At 57.6% G+C, this 23,598-nt stretch overlaps 1 protein-coding gene across 2 annotated transcripts; it reads left to right on the forward strand.

Moving 5' to 3' along the window:
- The first annotated feature begins 1,535 nt into the window (after nucleotides 1-1,535).
- Nucleotides 1,536-22,478, forward strand: GNA15 (G protein subunit alpha 15). 2 transcript variants are annotated; one of them, XR_006199628.1, is made up of 8 exons: nucleotides 1,536-1,770; nucleotides 8,080-8,264; nucleotides 12,803-12,957; nucleotides 13,909-14,037; nucleotides 17,130-17,259; nucleotides 18,351-18,504; nucleotides 20,987-21,342; nucleotides 22,057-22,478. XR_006199628.1 is itself a non-coding variant. In XM_042927946.1 (7 exons), exons 1-7 carry the CDS (start codon nucleotides 1,626-1,628, stop codon nucleotides 21,211-21,213), a joined length of 1,125 nt encoding a protein of 374 aa, XP_042783880.1. In that variant the 5' UTR covers nucleotides 1,536-1,625; the 3' UTR covers nucleotides 21,214-21,901. The 2 variants fall into 2 exon arrangements, 1 of the variants encoding a protein (XP_042783880.1); XM_042927946.1 differs by lacking the exon at nucleotides 22,057-22,478 and having other exon boundaries at nucleotides 20,987-21,901.
- Nucleotides 22,479-23,598: the final 1,120 nt, after the last annotated feature.

Here is a 23,598-nt window from a genome sequence, read left to right on the forward strand (position 1 = left end):
GCTGTTCCCCGGCTCTTCGTGGCTCAGACCTATTTCTGCTTTTCATCTGCCCGGAGGGTGGAAAGTCACTCAGGCCTCAGGCTTTGGGGAGCACCTCTCCTCACAGCCATCCGGTTGCGGGTGGGGGTGGGGTGGTGAGCAGGGCAGCGCCTGCCAGCCCCAGTGACCCAACGGGGGCCCTTATCCAACTTCCCATCTGCTGTTCGTTATGAATCAACAGCAAAGAAAACCACACGGGTCTTGCGGGTCTTGCCGTGGGGGAGGGCTGACGGTTGCTGCTGTGTGACCCCAGGCACATCACTCACCCTCTCTGAGCCTTGCTGGTGCCATCCGAGAGGTGTCCCGAATTATGTGTATCTCCAGGGGGAGGGGTTTTCCAGAACTTTCTAGAGCCTTCTAGAACCTCTCAAAGCGGGGTTTCTACCGTCAAACAGGGCAAAGATCTGCTGGATTGGAGACAACCCAAGTCCCCTTTCGCTGTGAGTGCCCATCCAGAAAGCAGCCATGTGTCACCGTCCTATTTCTAGGGTCCCGGGGGCCCAGGGGGCAGGGGCAGGTGGCCCCATGGCCTTGTGGGGAAAGTCCCTGAACCGCACGTTCGACCCTCAAGGTCCCCCTGTGCCTAGGCTGCCTGTCCGCCTCCCCCTCCTGGTGACCTTCCTTGACCCCTATTTAAAGCCCCAACCCAAGCACCCAGCGTGCCCTACCCCCTGCTCTGCTCTCTTTTTCGCTCGGAATGTACCATCATCCAACAGCCTTGAATGTTAAACAGGTATTTCCTTATCTGCGTCTCCACCTAGAATGTTCGGCTTAGTGTTGTCACTTTGTGCCCTGCTGTGCTCGGCACTGTCCCTGGCACACAGTGGGCACTCGGTCCTCGTCCGCAAGGAAGAAGGAAGCTGCCTGGTCAGCGTTGAGAGCCTGGGGCCCTGTGGGCGACAGCAGACTCCGGGCCCCGTCTTGTTCTTCCGCCCGGCGCCCGGGCAACTCACTTCCTGGCCCTGTGCCTCAGTGTTGCATCTGCCCATTGGGAAGTCGGGGCGCCGTGCACCTGAGACGGCCCCTCCACGGGAGCCCCCTGGCTTCCGCCCGTTTTCGGAAAAGGTCCTCCTTGGCCGTGCCCCGACCTCTCGACCTCCCCTCATCGGCTCCGCGGAGGGGAAGGAGGGGTGCGCCCGGGGCCCGCCTGGAGGCGGCGTCAGAGGCCCCGGGAGGATGGAGTCCGCCCGTTCTCCAGAATGAGGAAGGAGGGCCCGGTGGGGCGCTGCGGGGACGCTCACTGCACCCTGTGGTTGGGCCCTTCCTCCCGGCACCCCGCCCTCCCCGGGGGGCACCCGCCCTCAACCAGTTTGGCAGGGCAGGCCGGGTCTGGGAGATGGGCGGGGAGCCCTGAGCCTCCGCGCCTTCCTGGGCGCCTCCGCCCGCCCCCAGCCGCCCGCCCCGCGCCCGCCGGACACCCAGGCCTCGCCGGGCGCTCGAGGCCGGGGAGTCGGCGTCCCCGGGGGTGACCCCCCCCCCCCCCCCGCAAGAAGGGTGCGCGGCCCCGGTACGCCCGACGGCCGTCCGGGCGGGGAGCCCTCCCCGGGGCGGGGCCATGCCGCCTCGTGCCCGCTGAGGCCCCCACCATGGCCCGCTCGCTGACCTGGTGCTGCTGCCCCTGCTGCCTGACCGAGGATGAGAAGGCGGCGGCCCGGATCGACCAGGACATCAACAGGATCCTGCTGGAGCAGAAGAAGAGGGACCGCGGGGAGCTGAAGCTGCTGCTTCTGGGTGAGCGGGCGGCTGGGGTGCGCCCGGGACGCCGCCGGGGACCCCACGGGGCCGGGAGAGCCTGACCCACTCGGGGGCGAGAAGTCTAAGGCCCAGAGAGACCAGGTCCTCGCCCCGAGGTGCGGGCAGCGGGAGGCCGGGAGGGGCTTGTGCAGGGGGGGGGGGGGGGCGGGGGCAGGCCCCGCGTGCCCCGCCGGCCTCTGCCCTGGCGTCAGGGGAAGGGGGCCGTGAGCCCAGGCGTGCAGCCGGCCTCCGGGCCTCCCCGCCGGCCGCCGAGGGCCCTGCCCCCTGTCTGTCTGCCCCACGCTGCCCGGGGAGGGCCTGGCCCCCGCCTGCTCTGGCGCGCTCGCGGGGGAGTCCCTGGGCCCGGGCATTGCCCGCGGGCTGCGACCCACTGGCTCACTGATTCATTCATTCGAGAAGTATCGACTAACTCTCCGGGCGGGCGCCGCAGCCACCGAGATGGGCGATGTCCCTGCCTCCGGGGACCTCATCTTGCCCACAGGGAGACAGACGGCCCGGAAGCCAATAAGCAGAGAGAGAGAATTTCCCGCGGCAAGAAGAGTGAGGAGGAAAATAAACCAGGGTGGAAGGGAAGAGTGACGGGGGGCGGCAGGTCGTAAGGCTCCAAGGTTGTGGCCTCCCAAAGCGCAGAGTCTTGTCCCCAACGCGTGTCCACTCCCTCCACCCCTGGGGCCCTGCGGGCTTCCCCTCTGGATGCCAGCCTCAGAGGGGCTCCCGGGACATCCTGAGCCCTGGGGGGGGGGGGGGGGGGGACACCAGGGAAGGTCTCAGGTGTCCGGAAGTCACATCTGCCTGCCCTGGGCCAGGAGGCCGGCCATCTGTATGGCGGCCTCGCTCTTCCCTGCCTCCGAGGTAGGGGGGCCCTGGGGAGTGGAGAGGAGGGTGTAGAAGCCTGGGGCCCCCAAGATTGCACCTTAATTAGGGCCCTTCTGACTCTAGTCTTTTATGGAAAAGACACCCCCCCCCCCCCATTTAGTTTTCCAAGGAACCTGGCATGGGGACGGTCTCAATGGCTCCGTGGCTGGCCCCTCAGACCCCAACTCCTGCAACTTCCTCCTGCGATCCTTTGGCACAGGCCCTTGCCTTCTTTGCTTTTTTCAATTATTTCATTTTCCTGAAGCTTCGGCAAAATCGTCAGTGAGGCTATCTGAGCCTGGAAGGTTTTAATTAAAAATTTAATTACTTGGGACGCCTGGGTGGCTCAGTCGGTTAAGCGTCCAGCTTCGGCGTCAGGCCCCGTGCTGACCGCTCGGAGCCCGGAGCCTGCTTCGGATTCTGTGCCTCCCTCTCTCTCTGCCCCTCCCCTGCTCACGCTCTGTCTCTCCCTGTCTCTCAAAAAATAAGTAAACATTAAAAAATTAAAAAAAAAAAAGAATTAAATTACTTGGGGCGCCTGGGTGGCTCAGTCAGTTGAGCGTCTGACTTCAGCTCAGGTCACGATCTCGTGGTTCATGAGTTCAAGCCCCACATCGGGCTCTCGGCTGTCAGTGTAGAGCCTGCTTTGGATCCTCTGTCCCCCTCTCTCTCTGCCCCTCCCCTGCTTGCATCCTCTTTCTCAAAAATAAATAAAATATATTTTTTTTAATCAAAGAATTTAATTACTTTAATTGCTATCTCTATGTGACATCTTCAGACTAGGTGGGCTATTACAGGAAGAGGATGTATGATATATGATGTATCATATTATTATATTATTATTAGGGCTTTTAATAATATTATTATTAGGGCTACTTAGGCTATCTGTTTTTTCTTGCGTCAGTTTTGGTGATCGATGTCTGTCAAAGAACTTGTCCCTTTCTTCGAAGCTGTCGAAGGTATGGGAATCAATCGTGTGCCCCATTCCCTTGTCCTGAGGGACACGTGAAGCGTCCATCTTTCATTCTGTTTGTCTGCTCGCTTCCTCTCGATCCACCCGGCACGGAGGTTTACCGATGCTGGCGATCTTTCCTTGCACACCTCGAGTTTATGTATCCGAACCTCAGGGCCTTTCCACTTGCTGTTCTCCCTGCCGGTGGCTCTCGGCGTCACCCACGCCTCCATGCGGCCGGTGCTGTCACTCAAGGCAACACAACTCGTGTGTCACCTCCGCAGAGAAGTCTTCCTGGATTCCCTGACCACAAAGGCGGCCGGTCCTTCTCCTTCCTCCTTTCTTCAGGGCACGTACGGACGTTCTGTAGATTTGTTTAACTTGTTCTTTCCTGTCTGTCTCTCCAGTTACACGGAGGTGGGGACCGTGTCTTTCTTGTTCATGCCTCTGTCCCCAGCATCCGGCCCAGGGAGCATAGTGAACCTGACAGAGAACAGATGCCCAGAGCGTAATTTATGAATGAATAAGCGAATGAAGGAATCCTGTCTCTGGGGCGACTTCCCCTGCAGCTGCACCGCATCTTCCAGAGCTGGGAAGGTCCCTGGTGCCACACCACGCTGACCACTGCCCAGCCCTCCCCGCACCAGGAAGCCCCTTCTGCTGGTGTGCGGTGGGGGCAGGGAGGTTGTTCGTGTTCCCAAGCGCTGATGGTGGCCCTGTGGACCACGCTGTGGACTGTGGTTTTGACCACCCCCTACCCCCCAGCCCCAAGGGCTGCTTCCACACCTCTCTCCCTTCTTGAAAACAGGAATTGAAACCAAAAGTTATTTTTTCCTGGAGGTGGCTGGTCTTTTTGAGGAAGCAGGCTGAGGGGCCGGGAGTCTGTCCCTGACAGGAAGCGATTGGCGTGTTGGAGAATGTTGGGGGGGGGGGACGTCAGAATGAAGCCATTAAAGGAGCCAGCTCTGTCCACAGAGCTTGAGGTGGATACCGCTCCTGTCCCCAGGTGGGGAAACCGAGGCCCAGAGAGGCGAAGCGATTTGCCCAAGGTCACACAGCCAGGATCGGAACCTAGAATTCTGGTTCCGGAGCCCATGCATTTGACCTCCCTGTGAATGTGCCTCTGGAGAGAAAAGCCACAGCACCCCAGTGACAGATGGGGAAACTGAGGCCCAGGGAGGTGATGGGATTGGTCTGGGGTCGGCAGCCAGGCTGAGCCAGAGCTGGACCTAGAAGCTGAGCCTCCTGCCCTCCAGCATGTCCCCGTGGCCCCGTCTCCTGGACCATCAGAGGTCTGGGGCGGCCTTCCGCCGTGGAAGGAGCCGCCAGGTTCCCCTTCCTCTCCACCCCCAGGAGGAAGCAGGCCCTACCCCTCTGGCCCACCAGGTGGGAAGAGCTGTCCCTGCAGCCCCCAGCCCCATTTGCGGACTTTCCCGCAGCAGACCAGGAACCTGGGGCCGGAGAGGTTCCAGAATCCTCCTTGGCTTCAGGACAGTCACGGGCTGCAAAGAGAGGGTTCCACCCAGTGGAGTCCTCAGACTTTAGGTTGTGACCCACTCATGAGTCACAAAATCCATGCTGTGGGTGGCGACCGGGATTTTTTTTGTTTTTCCTTTAACGACACAGGACAGAAGAAAATCAGTGCCTCGCAGGTCAGCCGTTGCTCTGTGTGACCTTTGATGGGTCCCCACATGTCTGGGGGAGACCCGAGGTCTGAGAGTTGAAAGGCTACCGGGAAGGAGGTCAAAGGGTGTGGCCCCCTGCGCTCGTCTCGGTCCCCCTTCCCGCAGCCCCCGCAGGACCTGTCCGGCTCCCGAGTGTCTGTGGACACGTGACGTGGACATGACGTTCATTGTCCGATACTCTGACGGCGCCTGACCCGGCAGGCTGGCCGGAGCCCGTTTTGTCAGTGAAGGACCCACCAGGGCTCGAGTTTACTCCCTTGCTTCTCTGCTAGCTGTGGGACCCCGGGAAAATCACCCCACCTCTCTGATTCCCGGGTGTCTTTTGCAAATAGCAAACCGGTGGGACTCTTTGGGGGGGGGGGTTGGCTGAGGACAGGCACGGGGTATTTTGGCCCGGACACCAAGAGTTAAATCAAGCTCGCGGTGACTATGGATATGGGGAACTTTCTGGTTTAATACCGCTAACCCATGAGCTCTGCACTCGGACGGAACGAGGTCTGAGTCCCAGCTTGGCCCCTTAACCGGCTGCGTTGGCCCGAGGCAAGCCCATCAGCCGATCTGGGACTCAGTTTGCCCATATGAAGAGTGGGCCAAGAGCCGTCCTTCTGTCAGGCGATCTCAGACCCATACGGCTCCGTGTTGGAGACTTTCAGGCTGTGGACCCGGGGCGTGGGGGTGTTTTGGGTGTTTTTTGGGGGGAAACTTTTTATTTCGGAATACTTTTAGATGTACGGAAGAGTGGCAAATACAGAGCAGACGTTCCCGTCTACTAAACGGCTTCCCCCGTGTTGACATCTCGTATGACCCCGGTGCACCTGTCCCAGTGGGAGAGCTCCCTCGGAACCTCACAACTGCGCTCCGTGAGCGGCGCTCCGGGCCTGGGATGTGGCCGGTTCCCTGCGGGGGCCCTTTTTCTGTTCCAATTTCCCATTCAGCATCTCGCGTCACATGTCAGGCTTTTCCCCTCGGTTAACTTTTCCGTTTGACATGCTTTCAGACCCACTGAAACGTTGCGCCCGGTTCTTCTGCAAATGTTGGTGTTTTACCATATTTCCTCTCTTCTCCATCTCCCTCCGTCTCGCTCCTTTTTTTTTTTTTGTAAGTTGACTTATTGATTTTGAGAGAGAGAGTGTGGGAGCAGGGGAGGGGCAGAGAGGGGGCGGGGAAGGGAGAGAATCCCAAGCAGGCTCCGCGATGTCAGCGCAGAGCCTGACGCGGGGCTCGGACCCACGAACCACGAGATCGTGACCTGAGCTGAAACCAAGGCTCCGACGCTTAACCGACTGAGCCACCAGGTGCCCCAGAGCAACTCATGTTCTTGGACCTCGAGTCCAGTGGACTTAACCACACCTGGTGTCACCCCAGGCCTGCCCTTGTTGCCCACAGATATGTGGGGACACGGAGCTCCTGGGGGGGCACCCTCTCTTCTCTCCGCCTCCTCCACCCCCACTCTGCTCCCTCCACTGTTTCCTCTTTCTGGGCTCCACCCCTTCCTTTCCTGCTGCTTCCTGTTCCTCCTTCCAGTCCCCCCTCCTGTGCCGGGAAGGACCCCATGCCAGGGTCCCCCAGGAGCTGGGCGGGGCAGGGAGCTGTGGGAGGAGCCTCCCGGTCCCACCCCTCCTGCCTGGGTATCACACCATTTTACAGATGGGAAAACAGAGGCGCACACACATACACACATACACACACACACACACACACACACACACACACACACCAGGGCTCAGGCAGCAGGGAGTCGAGCCTTCCTCTCTGAGCTTCCAGACCGGGACTACCGAAGATCTAAGTGGTATTGTCGCAAGCCCAGGGCTGGCTTTTCTGGGCGTGGGACCCGGGCAGTCCCACAGTGCCCTGGGCTCAGAAGGGCCCCGGCGTGCACTTGGCCCCGTGAATCGTGTAGATGGCCCTGCAAGGACCCCTCTGCCCGCTCTCGTCCATCAGCGAAGCCTTCTTAGTCCGTCTCCCAAATATCTCTCGAATGTCTTCTTTCCACCGGGTCCAGCCCCCGTCGTCACTCACCTAGACCTCCACCCCGGACGCCCTGCCCCTGCCCTCGCCCCCGCAGTCTGTCTTCCCTGCAGCGGCCACCGCAGAACACCTTCGAGGACCTGGGTCGGGTGCCCCGCTCCCCATAGCCCTCCAGGGCTCCCACCTCCCTGGGGTAAAAGCCCGAGTCCTCCGCGTGGCCCCCAGCCCCCCCGCACCACCTGGCCTCCCCCCCCACCCCCACTCTGCTCCAGCCAAACAGCCTTTTTGCTGTTCCTCAGTATTTTCGGCCCCGCAGGCCAGACCCTCTCGGACTGCCCGCTTCTGCTGCCCGAGCGAGCAAACAGCCAGAGGCCATGGGGACACAAATGGCCGTGACTGTGTGCCAATAAAACTTTATTTAGGGACGCCGAAACAGGAATTCCAGACCAGCTCCACATGTGATGAAATACTCGTGTTTTTTTTTTTTTAATTCCTTTCAATCGTTTAAAAATGTCAAACCACCAAGCACAGAAAGTATTTGAGTCGTGAAAGCTGTCGTACAAACTGAAAACCTGCTAGGCACGTGGACACAGGCTGCCGGCTGGCTGGCCCCTCGCGCCCTGGTTGGCTGACCCCCCCCCCCCCCCGGGGCCTCTTACGGGGCACTCGTTTCTCCTCGCAGGCAGGCTCTGACAGCAGGGGAAACTGAGGCACGCAAGGGGAAGGCGCTCGCCCAGGGTTCCGGAGCGGGGTTGGAGCCCCGGGGTGGCGGGTGGCGGGAGACCCTGGGACTGAGCTGCTGGTGGCCCCTCCCCCCCCCCCCAGGCCCCGGCGAGAGCGGGAAGAGCACGTTCATCAAGCAGATGCGCATCATCTACGGGGCGGGCTACTCGGAGGAGGAGCGCAAGGGCTTCCGGCCCCTCATCTACCAGAACATCTTCGTGTCCATGCAGGCCATGATCGAGGCCATGGACTGGCTGCAGATTCCGTTCAGCAGGCCCGAGAGCAGGGTGAGCGAGCGGGGGGCTCGGGCCGGGGCCGCGTGCTGGTGGCCCTGTGGCACTGGGGGTGGGACCCATCCCTTCCGACCCCCCGGGCCCAGGCTGTGTCCACTAGGACCCCCGGGGCAGGATGCGTGCCCTCTGACCCCAAAGCCCAACACATCTTCCCCTCACAACTTCTGGGGCAGGACCACGTCCCCTCAGACGCCCCCACCCTCTCAGGCCGAGTCCCCTCAGAAACTGCCACCCTGTCAGGCCGAGTCCCCTCAGACACCCCCACCCTGGTGGGACCATGTCCCCTCGGACCCTCCAGATCAAGACTATGTCCCCTCAGAACCACAGGTCTGGGCCGTGTCTCATAGAACCCTCCATTCAGGGCCATGTCCCTTTGGACACCTGGGACAGGGCCGTGTTTCTTGGGTCCCCAGGTCTTGTCAACTCTACCCCAGGAGTTTCCGTGCATTCCAGGCAACTCGGCATCAGCCCCCCTCTCGTGCTGTCCTGTGGGCCCTGTGATGACAGGGGTGGCCTGGGTGGGGGGGGTCCCGAACCAGCACCCGCTTTGCTGTAGCAATGTTAATACCATCGACCGGCGACAGAGTCCGGCTTCGGGGCGGGCAGCTCCGTGTGCACGTGTCACAGGAACACCTCCCACGCTCTCCACCCTCGTCACCAGTGGGGGTGTGCACAGTGCGGTACGGTTCCCGGCAGGCCTCTCGCACGTGGTCCTCCTGAGGAACTAGAAGGTTACGGCCTCGAGTGGCAGATGCCCAGATCTCCCTGCCCCAGCCCCATGCCGCTGTCCGTGTCCATGAGTTTGCTTTCTCTAGAAGCCTCACGCAAGTGGGGTCATGCAGTGTTCGTCCTTCTGTGCCTGGCTTATTTCACTTAACGTGATGTCCCCCAGATTCATTCATGTTGTTACCTATTGCGGATTCCCCTTCTTTTTTTAAGGCTCAGCAATAGCCGTGTGTGTGTGTGTGTGTGTGTGTGTGTGCGCACATGCACCACATTCTCTTGATGGACATTTAGGTTGTTTCTACGCCTTGGCTATTGTGACTCGTGCTGCAGTGAACACAGGACGTTAGTATCTTTTCAGGATCCTGATTTCAATTCTTTCGGGTAAACGCTCAGAAGTCGCATTGCTGGATCATAGGGTAGTTTTATTTTAATTTTTTTGAGGACCCTCCACACTTGTTCGCATTCCCCCCAACAGCACACGAGGGCTCCAATTTCTCCACAGCCTCGCCAGCACTTGTGGGTTTTAAAAAAATATTTATTTATTTTTGAGAGAGAGAGAGAGAGAGAGAGAGAACAAGCAGGGGAGGAGCAGATCACGGGAGACACAGAATCTGAACTGTCAGCACAGAGCCTGACGCGGGGCTCGAACTCACAAACCGTGAGATCGTGACCTGAGCCAAAGTCGGATGCTTAACTGACTGAGCCACCCAGGTGCCCCTAGAATAGCGGTTTTAACTGAGCTCTAACACACGTGCTGAAGAAGCCAGTTCACAAGCTCAGTGAAGCCATCACAACGTAAGTGCACGTGTGTAATCGCTGCCCAGGACGAGAAGCAGAACTTGTCCCCAGAGGCTCCTTCCCCAAATCACTACCCCCCAGGAGTAACCAGCAGCTATATTGGGGTTATCTATTTTTAGATAGACACGTTCTCGCATGTCTGGCTTCTGACACTGCTCAGTATGTCTGTACTTCTTCCATCTTTGGGGGCATAGTTGTGGTTTGTTCATTTCTATCATATGTGTTTCATGAAAACCTACACATCTCTGTTGGGTATCTGTGTAGAAGTAGATTTGGATCATAAAGTAGATTAGATTAGGAGGAGACACCAGACCGTCTCCAAGCACTTGACTATTTCACACTCCTGCCAGCAGTACATGAAGAGTTCCAGTTGCCACTCATCCTTGCCAACATTGGATGCTGTCGGCTCGTTTTAGCCATTCTGGTGGGTTCTTGGAGGTATTTCATTGTGGTTCTGATTTGCATTTCCCTGATTAAGAAGGAGGCTGCACACCTCTTCACAGGTTTATCGGACATTTGGATATACCATTTTGTGAAACAACTGTTCAAATCTTTCGCCCATTTTTGTTTTTGGCTTTGTTTTTGCCCTTTTTTTTTTCTTACTGATTTATAGCAGATTCTTTGTATGTTCTGGAAGAGAGCACTTTGTTGTGTATTTTGTAAGTATTTTCTCCCCATCCATACCTTGCATCTTCATTGTTTTCATGGTGTCCGGATGAATAGCTCTTAATTTTAATGAAGTCCATTATGTCAGTCTTCTGCTTACTGGTGTGTTGTTGGATTTTTGCTTTTTGTGTTTGTTTGTTTGTTTGTTTGTTTGTTTGTTTTTGGTAGCCAGCTTAAGAGATGTTATTCCCCCTCAAGGTCATGATGAAATTCTCTATCGCTATCTTTAACTTTTTTTACTTACTTGTTTTTTAAAGTTTTATTTATTTATTCTTGAGAAAGCAAGAGAGAGAAAGCACGCTCATGGGAGCAGGGGAGGGGCAGAGAGAGAGGGAGAGAGAGAGAGAATCCCAAGCAGGCTCTGTGCTGTCAGCATGGAGCTGGACACGAGGCTTGAACCCACGAACCGGGAGATCACGACCTGAGCTGAAACCAAGAGCGGGATGCTCAACCGACTGAGCCCCCCAGGTGCCCCTCTATTGCTGTCTTTTAAGTGGAGCTTTATTGTTTCAGATTTAGATTTACATTGTACCTGGAATTGATTCCTGTGTAGGGTGTGATCACGTTTCTTTCCTTTTTTATCCTCCTGGTGCAGCTATTCAATGGTGGCAGTGCCCCTTAACATTTTTCCCACTGTACCACAGTCTCGTCTTTGTGATCAATCGGGTGTTCAGATGTGCCTGGATCTGTTAACGCTCGCGGTTCTGTTCTGTTGGTCAATTTCTCTGCCTTTGAGTGAACATCATTTCATGTTAGTGATTGCAGCTTCCTAATACGTAGTCTCGGAGCCTGCGAGTGGAAATCCTTCCACTTTGTCCTCCAGAATGGCGTCGGCTGCTCCGGGCCCTTTTGCATTTCTACATTAAGTTTAGAATTATCTTGTCAGTTTTTACGCGCACACACGCCTTTCTGGGATTTGGGTAGAATTGCATGGAATCTGTAGATTAATTTGGGGAGAACTGGCAGCTTAAAAATGCTGAGTCTTTCAATCCACGAACACAGCATAGCCTTCCAGTTATTTAGATCCTTTACATTTTTTCCTTAGCGGGACGTCTGGGCGGCTCAGTCGGTTAAACGTCCGACTTTGACTCAGGTCACGATCTCAAGGTTCACAAGTTCGAGCCCCATGTCAGGCTCTGTGCTGACAGTGCAGAGCCCCCTTTGTTGTTGTTGTTTTTTTAATGTTTTCTTTTTTTCTTTCTTTATTTAGAGAGCATGAGCAGGGGAGGGGCAGAGAGAGAGAGAGGGAGAGAGAGAATCCCAAGCAGGCTCCATGCTGCCAGCACAGAGCCCGATGCGGGGATCGAACTCACAGACCGTGAGATCATGACCTGAGGTGAAATCAAGAGCCGGGCGCTTAACCGACTGCGCCACCCAGGTGCCCCGCAGAGCCTACTTTGGATCATCTCTCCCCCCGCCTCACCCCTCCTCCGCTCGCACGCGCGCGCCGGCTCGCACAAATAAACATTTAGTAAACAATTTTTTTCTTCGTGATGTTTGTATATTTCAGCGTGGCGAGATTTCACGTGTGTTGTTAGATTTATTCCTAGGTATTTGAGATCTTTTTTTTTTTTTGCTACCGTAAATGGGATTTAAATTCTTGAAAACGTCCACCAGTTAGTGGTTAATATATAAGCCACACATAGGATGTGTGTCTGTTGATCTCGCCAAGGTAACTAGTTTATTCTGACAGCTCATCGCTAGACTGTGTTGGACTTTCTACGTGCAGCCATGCTCTCGGCGAGTAACCACCGTGCGACATACTCCTTTCCAAACCTGACGCCTTTCGTTTCCTTTCCCTCTTGGGTGGCCCTGGCGAGGACCTCAGTAGAAGTGGTGGCCCTCGTGGTCACACTCCCAGGCACAGAGGCACACACACACCCCCACGAGCATACACGCACGTGCCCACGCGGACACACGCACCCACGTGCACAGGCCAACGCGAAGTCTGAGCCGCCGTCCCTGCTGGAAGGAAAGGAGGACGGGTGGAGGCAGGGGAGGGGCAGCACGAGGGGCCGGCGGGCGCACGGCTCCGGCTGCGTGTGCCTCGACCTCCCCGCGGGACCTGCACGCATTGTTTCATCACGCTACCTGTCTGTCGTGAGGGCACCTGTAGCGACTTGCCTCATGAGCGTCAAAGATGCAGAACTGATGTCCCTGCACGTGCCTTCCCTGCTGCCCCTCTGCCCTCCATCTGGGGACAAAGTGGGGCGCGAAGGAAGGAGCAGAGGCGAGGCGGGGGGGGGGGGGCTAGGAACTGCGGTGGGGGGGGGGGCGTTCCGTCGCAGAGGGGCACAGTGGCTGGCGGGGATGTCTGACTCGCCCCGTCCCTCCCTCCCCAGCACCACGCCAGTCTGGTCATGAGCCAGGACCCCTACAAAGTGACCACTTTCGAGAAGCGCTGCGCCGTGGCCATGCAGTGGCTGTGGAGGGACGCCGGCATCCGGGCCTGTTATGAGCGTCGCCGGGAGTTTCACCTGCTGGACTCGGCCGTGTAGTGAGTGCGGGGCTCGGGGGCGGCAGGTGTGGGGCCCAGATGCAGCCGGTGGCGAACTCGTCCCGGGACAGAAGGGGCCCAGGCTGGTTGGCTCCCACTGCGGGAGGTGCTGTGGATGGTCTTGCTCCCGGGTGACGTCGTTCCTGGGGGGACACAGCTCCTAGGGTGACGTCGTTCCTGGGGGGACACAGCTCCTAGGGTGACGTCGTTCCTGGGGGGACACAGCTCCTAGGGTGACGTCGTTCCTGGGGGGACACAGCTCCTAGGGTGACGTCGTTCCTGGGGGGACACAGCTCCTAGGGTGACGTCGTTCCTGGGGGGACACAGCTCCTAGGGTGACGTCGTTCCTGGGGGGACACAGCTCCTAGGGTGACGTCGTTCCTGGGGGGACACAGCTCCTAGGGTGACGTCGTTCCTGGGGGGACACAGCTCCTAGGGTGACGTCGTTCCTGGGGGGACACAGCTCCTAGGGTGACGTCGTTCCTGGGGGGACACAGCTCCTAGGGTGACGTCGTTCCTGGGGGGACACAGCTCCTAGGGTGACGTCGTTCCTGGGGGGACAGTGCTCATCACCACGCAGTGACACTCCCTGGGCACGATGCTGGGCGTTGAGGGCGATTTGACAGCTGCAGCCTGTTCCCAGGCCATCACTTTTCTTGGGACAGCGTCACTCCTGGGGGTGACAGCTCTCCCAAGGTGACACCCCTCCCCCGGTGACACTGTCCTTGAGTTCACGCTGTCCTTGAAGTCCTGCTGTTCCGAGGGTGAGGCTGCTTCGCCCCGTGCTCCCTCAGCCTCAGGGTGATGCTCCCAGGCCACCTGCAGACCCAGAGGTCCGGCCCGTCCCCAGCAGCTCCCCTCCCCCCGCGGGGTCGTCTCTGGGCTTTGGAGGGGGCTCTGAGAAACAAAGGGAGGCTGCGAGACTAGGCCTCAGGGCTCCTCACTCCACAGCTACCTGTCCCACCTGGAGCGCATCACCGAGGAGGACTACATCCCCACGGCACAGGACGTGCTCCAGAGCCGCATGCCCACCACCGGCATCAATGAGTACTGCTTCTCCGTGCAGAAGACCAACCTGCGGTGAGCCCACGGCCCGGAGCTGGGGAAAGCTTCCTGTAGGAGGGGGCAAAGGAACTGGGGCCCTGAAGGATGAATAGGAGTTTCCCAGTACCGGTCCTCAAGCGGCTTCCAGGCTGAAGGAGGCTGAGCTGGATCTAGACACCTGGAGTCCCCAGGCAGTCAGGTGTGGGACCTGGAAGAGCCCAGAATGAGGCCACCAGAGGTCCAGGAGGGCAGGTCTTCCTGAAGGAGGGGACATTGGTATTGGGGCATTGAAGGTTGAATAGGAGTTCAGTCGGATAACTTGAAGGGCTGCTGGGTAGGAGGAGACGGAGACTGTGTGGTCAGCGGTTTTCCAGAGGGATCGATTTGGGCCTGGGGAAGCTCAGAGGGTGATCCCCCTGATGGGGTGAGGCTGGAGGTCAGGGGACTCAGGAGTGGGCGGGAGCCATGATCCAGGCAGGAAGCGCTGGTAAGGGCCAGGGCAGTGGTCGCGGGGATGGAAATGAGGGGATGGAGCAAAAATTGTTTCCGACGTAGAATGGGCAGGACCAGATGAGCCCAAGGAGCAGAGAATCTGGGTGATGGGGTAAATGTCAGGTCACGGTGGTGGTGGCAGCGTGGGGGTGTTAGACTAGACAATGATGTCCTTTGGGGCACGTTGAGTCTGAGGGATCTGGGGCATCTGGGAGGTGGCTAGACACACACAGGCCTGAGCTGGAAGGCAGAGGCGTGAGTGGCCAGCGCAGCAAGGGGTCCAGGCAGAGTGACGGCCAGCGTCGAAGACTAAAGGTGAGGTCGGGAAGAGTACACCAGGAAAAGCGACTTCTGGGATTGGCATTTAGAGGGTCATCAGTGACCTTAACAAGCTCCGTGTCTGTGGGCTGATGGCAGGGAGCTGTGGAGGGTGCGGGGTGAGGACTGGACACAGGGGTTGTGCTCACCTCACCCATACTGAGTCTCACACTGTCCTGAATTGATACCCCAAACGTGCTCCTCTGGCCTTTGCAATAGTCCTCACCAGGAAGGCTCATAATTTATCTGTTTGCCATCAGTCTCCTCCCCTGACGGAGAGCCCCACAAGGCTAGGGGCTGAGTTTGATTCCTCTGCTTTGCTAGCGATGATCAGCTCAAGATCAGAGTGGAAGTTAGTGAATGTGGGAGGAGAGTTGGAAAGATGGAAGGATAAATGAGTGGATGGATGGGTGAGTGTATGTATGTATAGGTGTGTGGAGGGTGGGTGAACGGGTGGGTGGATGGACGCAAGAGTATGTGGGTGGTTGGATGGATGGTTGGTTCAATGGTTGGGTGGATGGATAGATGGATGGATGGATGGATGGATGGATGGATGGATGGATGGACAGAAGAGTATGTGGGTGGTTGGATGGATGGATGGATGGATGGACAGAAGAGTATGTGGGTGGTTGGATGGATGGATGGATGGTTCAATGGTTTAATGGATGGATAGATGGATGGATGGATGGATGGATGGATGGATAGATGGATGGACGGAAGAGTATGTGGGTGGTTGGATGGATGGATGGTTCAATGGTTGGATGGATGGATAGATGGATAGATGGATGGATGGATGGATGGATGGATGGATGGATGGATGGAAGAATATGTGGGTAGTTGGATGGATGGATGGTTCAATGGTTGGATGGATGGATAGATGGATGGATGGATGGATGGATGGATGGATGGAAGAATATGTGGGTGGTTGGATGGATGGATGGTTCAATGGTTGGATGGATGGATAGATGGATGGATGGATGGATGGATGGATGGATGGATGGATGGTTCAATGGTTGGATGGATGGATGGATGGATGGATGGACAGAAGAATATGTGGGTGGTTGGATGGATGGATGGTTCAATGGTTGGATGGATGGATGGATGGATGGATGGATGGACAGAAGAGTATGTGGGTGGTTGGATGGATGGATAGATGGATGGATGGATGGAAGAGTATGTGGGTGGTTGGATGGATGGTTCAATGGTTGGATGGATGGATGGATGGACGGATGGATAGATGGGTGGATGGATGGACGGAAGAGTATGTGGGTGGTTGGATGGATGGATGGATGGTTCAATGGTTGGATGGATGGACGATGGACGGATGGATAGATGGGTGGATAGATTGGTAAAAGTTTAGGAATGAAGGTAGAGGTTGGGGAAGTCACAGGAAAGGCTGGGCTGAGGTGCTGATTATTAAGTGAGAACCCTTGAGTGTGTTCCTAGGTGAGGAGAGAGCTAATCAGTGGGGTTAAGGATCAGAGGGATCCGATTAGGAGATGGGAGGCTGGCAAGTAACCTACCCCACATATATCTCAGTCCGCTAAGCCCCACTTGTAGCCACTGCACCCCTATCCCGCTCTGGGGTTGGAGGGGGTCTGAAGAGGCACAAGAGGGGTTGCTTGGTCTGTCGGATAAGGAGCCACAGGCACTAGCCTTGGCTTCCCGTCCATACAAAGGGGCAAGTCCCTTCTTGCTCTGAGGCTCTGGCATTTCCTGTTGGCTGCCTGTGTAACAGTTCCATCCCCGGGGAAATGACGCAGGGCTTGTTATCAGTGACCCACATTTCTTAGAGAGAGAACAGGAAGGCGGGAGGGCTCAGGCTTTGTTGTGGTGTGTGTGTGTGGGGGGGGGTGGAGGCTGGGCTTTCGCCCTGGGCCACACACCGAGGGGATGGCGTTGTCCAGCCAGGATCGTGTGGCCGCATTTCACAGATGGGGAAACTGAGTTCTGGAGCTCTTCTGCGCTTTGCCCCCCCTACCCCCCCCCCCCCAGCCAGCCAGAACCAGGGCAGATTCCGGATGTGTCTGACCCTCTGTCCTCTAACACGGGGGCAGAAATCAGGCAGCCCAGGGCAGAAGCCCGGGAAAATGTCCCCCTCCCGTGCCTCAGTTTCCTCGTGTGTAAATGGGCAAAATAGTAACACCCACCTTGCGAGGTGGGTGAAAGGCAAATAACACACAAGGGGCATTGGCCCAGTAGCTGGCACAGATTCTGGCTGCTATTAATATTGGTCTTGACGTGTCCCAGCTGTCTGGGGTGCCGTGTCACGGGGCCCTGATGGGGTCTGAGTTCTGACCCGGGCTGGCTCCTGGCAGGATCGTGGACGTCGGGGGCCAGAGGTCGGAAAGGAAGAAATGGATCCACTGCTTTGAGAACGTGATCGCCCTCATCTACCTGGCCTCGCTCAGCGAGTATGACCAGTGTCTAGAGGAGAACAACCAAGAGGTGAGGTCCACTGTGGGTGCGGGGGCACCGCCTCCTGCTGGCCCCCAGGCATGCAGCCGAGCAGGACAGCCCATGGCCACGCTTGATGGGGTCCGGGTGTGTCTGGCGTGGCTCTGAATCCCGCCCCCCACTCTTCCGTGGTCAGAGCGCTGCGTCCCGAGACACAGATACGCACACACACAAAGGGACACCGGAGCCCCTGGACGCAGCCCCCCCCAGGAAGCGCAAGGCAGCTGGCCTGGGAAAATGGGTCATTGCCTCAGGGGCAGTGTCCTGCTTTTATTCCGAAAGGCTGGACAACACTCTTTTGTGAGATCTTCTCCTAATTAAGACCCGGCCCATTTCTGACATCTGGGCTTTTAGGGGTTATGGTTCCACACGGACAGTTTGGGGATCCAGGGGTCAGAGGCTATCGTCCTGACTTTCAGACCGAATCACACAATGAATTTGAGGTCGTTCTGCCACAGAGCTTGCTCCAAGGCAGCCACACGAGGCGTCCTAGTTTCCTGGGCTGTCCTAACAAAGTACCACAGCCCGGGGGGGCCGGAGCCACGGAGACTTTTCTCCCAGCGCCCGAGGCCACACACCCCGGATCCGCACGTTGGCCAGGCTCGGTCCTCCTGAGCCTGCGGGGGAGACCGTCCCAGGTGCTCTCCGCTTCTGGGGGTCACTGGCCACCCTTGGGGTCCCTTGTTCTGTGCACCCGTTACACATCTCCGCCTCCTGTGGTCCCATGGACTTTTCCCCACGTATCTGGGTCCAAACGTCCCCTCTTTAAAAGGACACCTGCCACCAGACGCGACAATCTAGAAGGACCTCTTCTTAACTAATTACATCTTCAAAGACCCTATTTCCAAGTATGGTCCCATTCTGTGGTTCCAGAGGGGCGTCAACTTGGGGACATTAGTCAAAGCAGTACGGGCCACACAAAAGCGTGGGCCACCCCCTCCGACCCAGCCGGGAATCGGGGAGCCCTGAGCTCCCGGACGGTAGGCTGGCAGCCCCCTCTCCACGTGGGGGAGGGCTCGTGTCTGGACCAAGGTGGCCGTCGTGTTGGAGCCATGGTCTGCCTGTTCCCCCCCCCCGAACAGAACCGAATGAAGGAGAGCCTGGCCCTGTTCGGCACTATCCTGGAACTGCCCTGGTTCAAAAGCACGTCCGTCATCCTCTTCCTCAACAAAACTGACATCCTAGAGGAGAAGATCTCCACCTCCCACTTGGCTACCTACTTCCCCAGTTTCCAGGGTGAGTGGTTCTAGAACTCTCTAAGCCCTTCGGCTCCAACGAGCAGCTCCCAGGAGAGATGCTGGTCCAGACCCTGCCCCAGCTGGAGTCAGTGGAGTTTCAAACGGGATCACACAGACCTGAGTTCCAGGCCCAAGCCGTGAGCCTCAGTTTCCCCCTCTGTGTGTGTGGGGGGGAGATGGCAGCCATCATTCCCGAAGCACCTGCTTCAAGCAGGGGTTCTAAAGAGGCAGGTGTTACAGATTCTCTGCGCATGGTCTGCTGTCGAGCTCATCGTCATGAGCCACACCCGGAGGGTGTCAACCTTTTCCAGACTCTGCCTAGGTTTTCGAGACTTCTTTTTTTGAGTCGTTCATAGTCACTGCATCTATGTCTAATCAGATAGCAGAATAATTGTTTTAATTGTTACTTTTAAGAGAGAGAGAGAGCAGAGAGAGGCAGACAGAGGATCTGAAGAGGGCTCCACACTGAAAGTGGGGGGCCCGAGGTGGGGCTCGAACTTACGAGCTGCAAAATCATGACCTGAGTTGAAGTCGGACGCCCAACCGACTGAGCCACACAGGCGCCCCCTCGGTTAGCAGAATACCAAGGAAATAGGTGCCTGACCTTCGAACAAGTCCTTCCAGGACACAACGTCTTCACAGACACAGCAGCCCTCTTTCCTGCGGTGCTTGTAGCTAACAGGTTTGTGCAGCGTCTCGGCAATTGCGCGTGAATCAGGACAGGACGACCCCACTGAGCGGGTTTGGGGGCGAGCCGTCAGCGCAGACGGAGGGGCGAGGGCCTGGCCGCCTAGAGAGGATTACGGGGGAGTCGGGCACAGGTCAGCGTATCCCGCAGAGGGGAGGTGGGGTTTCGGAGGGTCCCGGGAAGGGGTGTATTGGCTAGCACTTTCCGCCCAGGGCCACTGCGAGGACGCAGCATGGCTGTCTCAGGGTAGCCAGACGTCAGCCCGGGGGGTGGGGTGGGGGGAAGCCTCTGCTCCCGACGTGGTGGCCTCAGAGGTCCCGGATGGTCACAGCCGCCTCATTCTATGGCTCAAGCTAACCAATTACATCTGAAAAGACCTTATTTCCAAATGAGGTGACTTGGTCATATTCTGAGGTTCTGGGGGGACGTGGATCTGGGGGAACACTGTTCACCCCAGTACACAAGCACCGTGGCAGATGAAGGTCTTAAGCCCGGTGACATCACCACGGGCGTGACGCTTGGCCTTGTCAGGTCTCGCAGCCCACGAGGCCAATCTCAGCCAATCCTACCCGAAGACTTAGGGGCCCGAGAGACAGATGGCAACTTGTCCCAGCATGGCGGACGCCCCTTGTTCCCTTCCCGGCTGGGCGGCCTTGGGAATGGGAACATGGTCTGGAGAGTCGGGGGAGGGGGGGGATAAAGTGGATAGTTTTGAGGGACTGTTTTCCTTCATGTCAAAGGAAACGCTCATGACTCACCTTTTTCTCCCAGCCAAAGGGGCTGCAGTACTCTGCCGACTTCCGGGTCTCAGTCCTTGCCTGTTCTGTACTGAATAACGTTTGTGATTACAACAGCGGCTAAAGTGTCTAACGCTGCCAGAGGCGCCCTCACGTGTGGACTCATTTGATCCTCGTTAAAAAGTCCTGTGCAGTGGAGCTCTTCCTCCTCACCGCTATAGAGGTGGGGAAACTGAGGCACAGAGAGGCGCAATCGCTTGCCAAAAGTCACACGGCCAGCGGGTGGCAGAGGCAGGATTCGAACCCAGGCTGTCCGGACCCGGAGCCACCAGCCTTAACCACTGGGTACCCTGCCTGTCTGGAAGAATCAGAATAACATTCTGATTATGGAGCACAGAGCCCTCCACATGAGTGCATTGAATCCTCACGACTCTGGGAGGCTTGGGACTGTTAGGATCCCCATTTTACAAATGGGGAAACTGAGGCTCACAGCGCTAACATGGACTAACATATAAGGCAACCCAACGAGTAAGTAGGAGAACCAGGGCTTGGGTTCTAGAAGCCCTTGCCCACATTGTGCTTGGGAGAGAGAGAGAGAGACTGAGCATGGCAGGTGCCTCACCAGGGTGGCCACCCCTCCCCTTCTCTTGGCCTCGGTTTACCCCTCTGCACCTCTCAGGAATGTCTTTCTCTGCAGCTCTAGGCTCCCATCCCCTTAATCGCAAGCCCAGCCAAGTGAGAGGGTTTCCTTCTTTAACCCAGTTCTGCCTAAAGTCCCAGGGCCAAGTCTTATTGGTCCGTTCCAGGTCATGTGACTCACCTGAGTCCATCCTCGATGATCCCATTGGCTGGACCTGATAGTCGTGTGACCCTCTAGAAAAACCAAAGATGGCGCCGGCCTGCACCACGGCGCGTGGTTCCTGGGGCGCCTGCAGCCCCGTTGATGTCCATGCGTGGAGCAGGGTCTCCAGATCCCCTCCTTGACCCAGGAGACTCTCCCTCCTGCCCCACGAGCCCCGTGCCCTGACTGCGCATCCCCCCCTCCCCTCCCCCAGGCCCGAAGCAGGACGTGGAGGCAGCCAAGAAGTTCATCCTGGACATGTACACTAGAATGTACGCCAGCTGCGTGGACAGCGCCGACGAGGGCAGGAAGGGTCCGCGCTCCCGGCGACTCTTCAGCCACTACACGTGCGCCACGGACACGCAGAACATCCGCAAGGTCTTCAAGGACGTGCGGGACTCGGTCCTGGCCCGCTACCTGGACGAGATCAACCTGCTGTGAGCCAGGCCCCGCTGCCCCCGGGCTCAGACCCGCGCGTGGCAGGCGGGACCTGCGGGCGGACCAGGTGCTCAGGGAGCCCAGATGCCGCTTGTCGCTGGGCCCCAGGTCCAGGTGGCCGAAGGGCTGTGAGTGAGTCAGAGGTTGACGGCGGCGGGTCGTCGTCCCCCTCCTGTCTCTGCCCCTCGCTAGGACAGCCCCTGGGTTTGCCCCCCCCCCCCCCCCTTGACTCAGTTTACCTCCTCGGAAAGGGAGGGCAAGGGCCACTTGGGATGCCAGGGTGGGGGGAAAAGTGGGGCGAGCAGAGGATGTAGGATCTCTCCTGGGCAGAGGCCGGGACCTCCGCGGAGGTGCTGCCCCAGCCCCGTGATGCGGGAGTGGGCCTTCCATCGAGGGACCGGACTCTGGCGCCCCCTAGCGGACAGGAAGCGGCACCGACCCGCTGAGGCCTGGGTGGCGCGGGGACTTCCTGTTCCCGGCTGGAAAAGCGCCCCGGAAAACGCTGTCCCTTTCACGATCTGAGGCTCACAGCGTGTCCTGCCCTGTTTACAGACGAGGGAACCTGAGGCCCACAGGCATCCCCCCGCTTCCCAGGCTGGGGGCCGGGCGCACCGCAACATCCCTTCTGTATTTATTCCCTCCCCTTCTGTGGCGCCCCTCGCAGGACATTAAAGAAACGACATTCTGGACACCTGTGGTTTCTTAGGGTCGTCCTGTTTATCACTATGCAGCCCCTTCTCGGGGCGCCTGTCCCAGGCGGGGTGGCACCACGGAGCAGGAGGGAAGCGATCGTGTGGACGTGTGGGACGCGTCAGCCCACCCTGTGTTGTTACCCCAAAATTCCAGGAGCCCCCACCCACCTCGGATGAAGGTGAAGGTTCAGACGTCGATGGCTCCACTTACCCGGGACCGCGGTCTCCCGCCACCCTCAGGGCCCGGCGGGTCACAAGCCAGCCCACCTCTGCTTTCCGATGAGGAAACCGAGGCACAGAGACACGGAATCATCTGACGAAGGCTCCAGCCTGCGAGATGGCAGAGCCGAGAAACGGATTCATCCAACGCTTTTTGCCTTTTACTTTTAAACCTATAAACTTTATGTTTCGGAATAGTCCCGTTTACAGAAAAATTGTGCAGCTAAGTACAGAGTTGCCTTACGAAAGCACACTCAGTGTCCCCTACTGTTCGCATCTTACGTTAATATGGTACTTTAAAATTTTTCTAACTTTTAATTTTATTTTAGAGAGGGGGGAGGGGAGAGGGGCAGAGGGAGAGAGAATCTTACCCACGCTCCACACTGTTGGTGGAGCCCGATGCGGGGCTCAATCTCACGACCCTGAGATCCCGAGCTGAGCTGAAATCAAGAGTCGGGCGCTCAACCGACTGAGTTGCCCATGTTTGGTAATTTTAAAGAACTTCTTGGTTTTATTCAGAGATTCATGAATCGGGGAGCATCGCATCTGGCAGACAGATAGAAGCCCCTGGCTTGATTTTCATGAGCTTGGCAGTTTTCAAGCACGCTGGGCAGGGATTGCCTTGGTTTCCCGGGACCACAAAATAAAGTGCCACACACTTTGTGACTTCATGGCAGATTTTTACGCTCAGTTCTAGAGGGCAGAAGTCAAGGTGTGGCAGGGCTCTCTCCCTCCAAAGACCCCAGGGCTGGATCCTTCCCTTCCCGCGCCTTCCAGCTTCTGGGGGCTCCAGGCGCCCCTTGGCCTTGGCTCAGTCCCTCCTGTATCTCCGCCTCTCTTCATGTGGCCCCTTCTCCCGTGTGTGTCCACGTTTTCCCCCCTCAGAGGGGACAGCGGTCGTACTGAATGGGGGCCCACCCTAATGACCTCGCCTCAACTTGATTACACCCGCAAAGACCCTATTTCCGATGAGGAAATGTGGTCACGTGAGGTCACAATGACGTCACGTGCCCAGCTATCGGGGGCGAGGACTCCAGATCTCCCTGCAGGTATTTCGGGGATCGTCCCTCGGTGGAGGTTTGCCTGGAGCTTTCCTCGAGATTAGGCTGAGCTGGCGGGCTTCAGGGGGCAGGACCACAGAGGCAAAGGGCCACTTGCCCCTCATCGTAGCAGGAAGACCGGTGTGACACCGCTGTGGGCGTCGGGTCCCTGGCTGAGGGGTCGCCCAACCCTTTGAAAACCTTTTTTTTTTTTTTTTTTTTCTGATTGTGGAAAATACCAAACCTACGAAAACAGGGAGGTGAGGCAAAGCCGCGCTGGGACTTCTGTGGGTTCAAGACGTTATTGCTTTCATAGGTCTCGTCCTCCAGAAGCAACTGTTAAAAATTGTTTTCTTGTTAAAAAAAAATTTAATGTTTATTTTTGAGAAGGAGAGAGAGAGAGAGAGAGAGAGACCGTGCGTGCATGGGGGAGGGGC

The sequence above is a fragment of the Panthera leo genome, chromosome A2 (genome assembly GCF_018350215.1).
Source record: "Panthera leo isolate Ple1 chromosome A2, P.leo_Ple1_pat1.1, whole genome shotgun sequence".
Taxonomy (NCBI): Eukaryota; Metazoa; Chordata; class Mammalia; order Carnivora; family Felidae; genus Panthera; species Panthera leo.

What these genes read in the sequence shown, in the direction of transcription:
- GNA15 (XM_042927946.1), top strand. Translation starts at nt 1,626, where the DNA reads ATGGCCCGCTCGCTGACCTGGTGCTGCTGCCCCTGCTGCCTGACCGAG. An exon ending in GCTGAAGCTGCTGCTTCTGG is followed by an intron (nt 1,771 to 8,079) that starts GTGAGCGGGCGG and finishes CCCCCCCCCCAG; the next exon opens with GCCCCGGCGAGAGCGGGAAG. An exon ending in TAGAGGAGAACAACCAAGAG is followed by an intron (nt 17,260 to 18,350) that starts GTGAGGTCCACT and finishes CCCCCCGAACAG; the next exon opens with AACCGAATGAAGGAGAGCCT.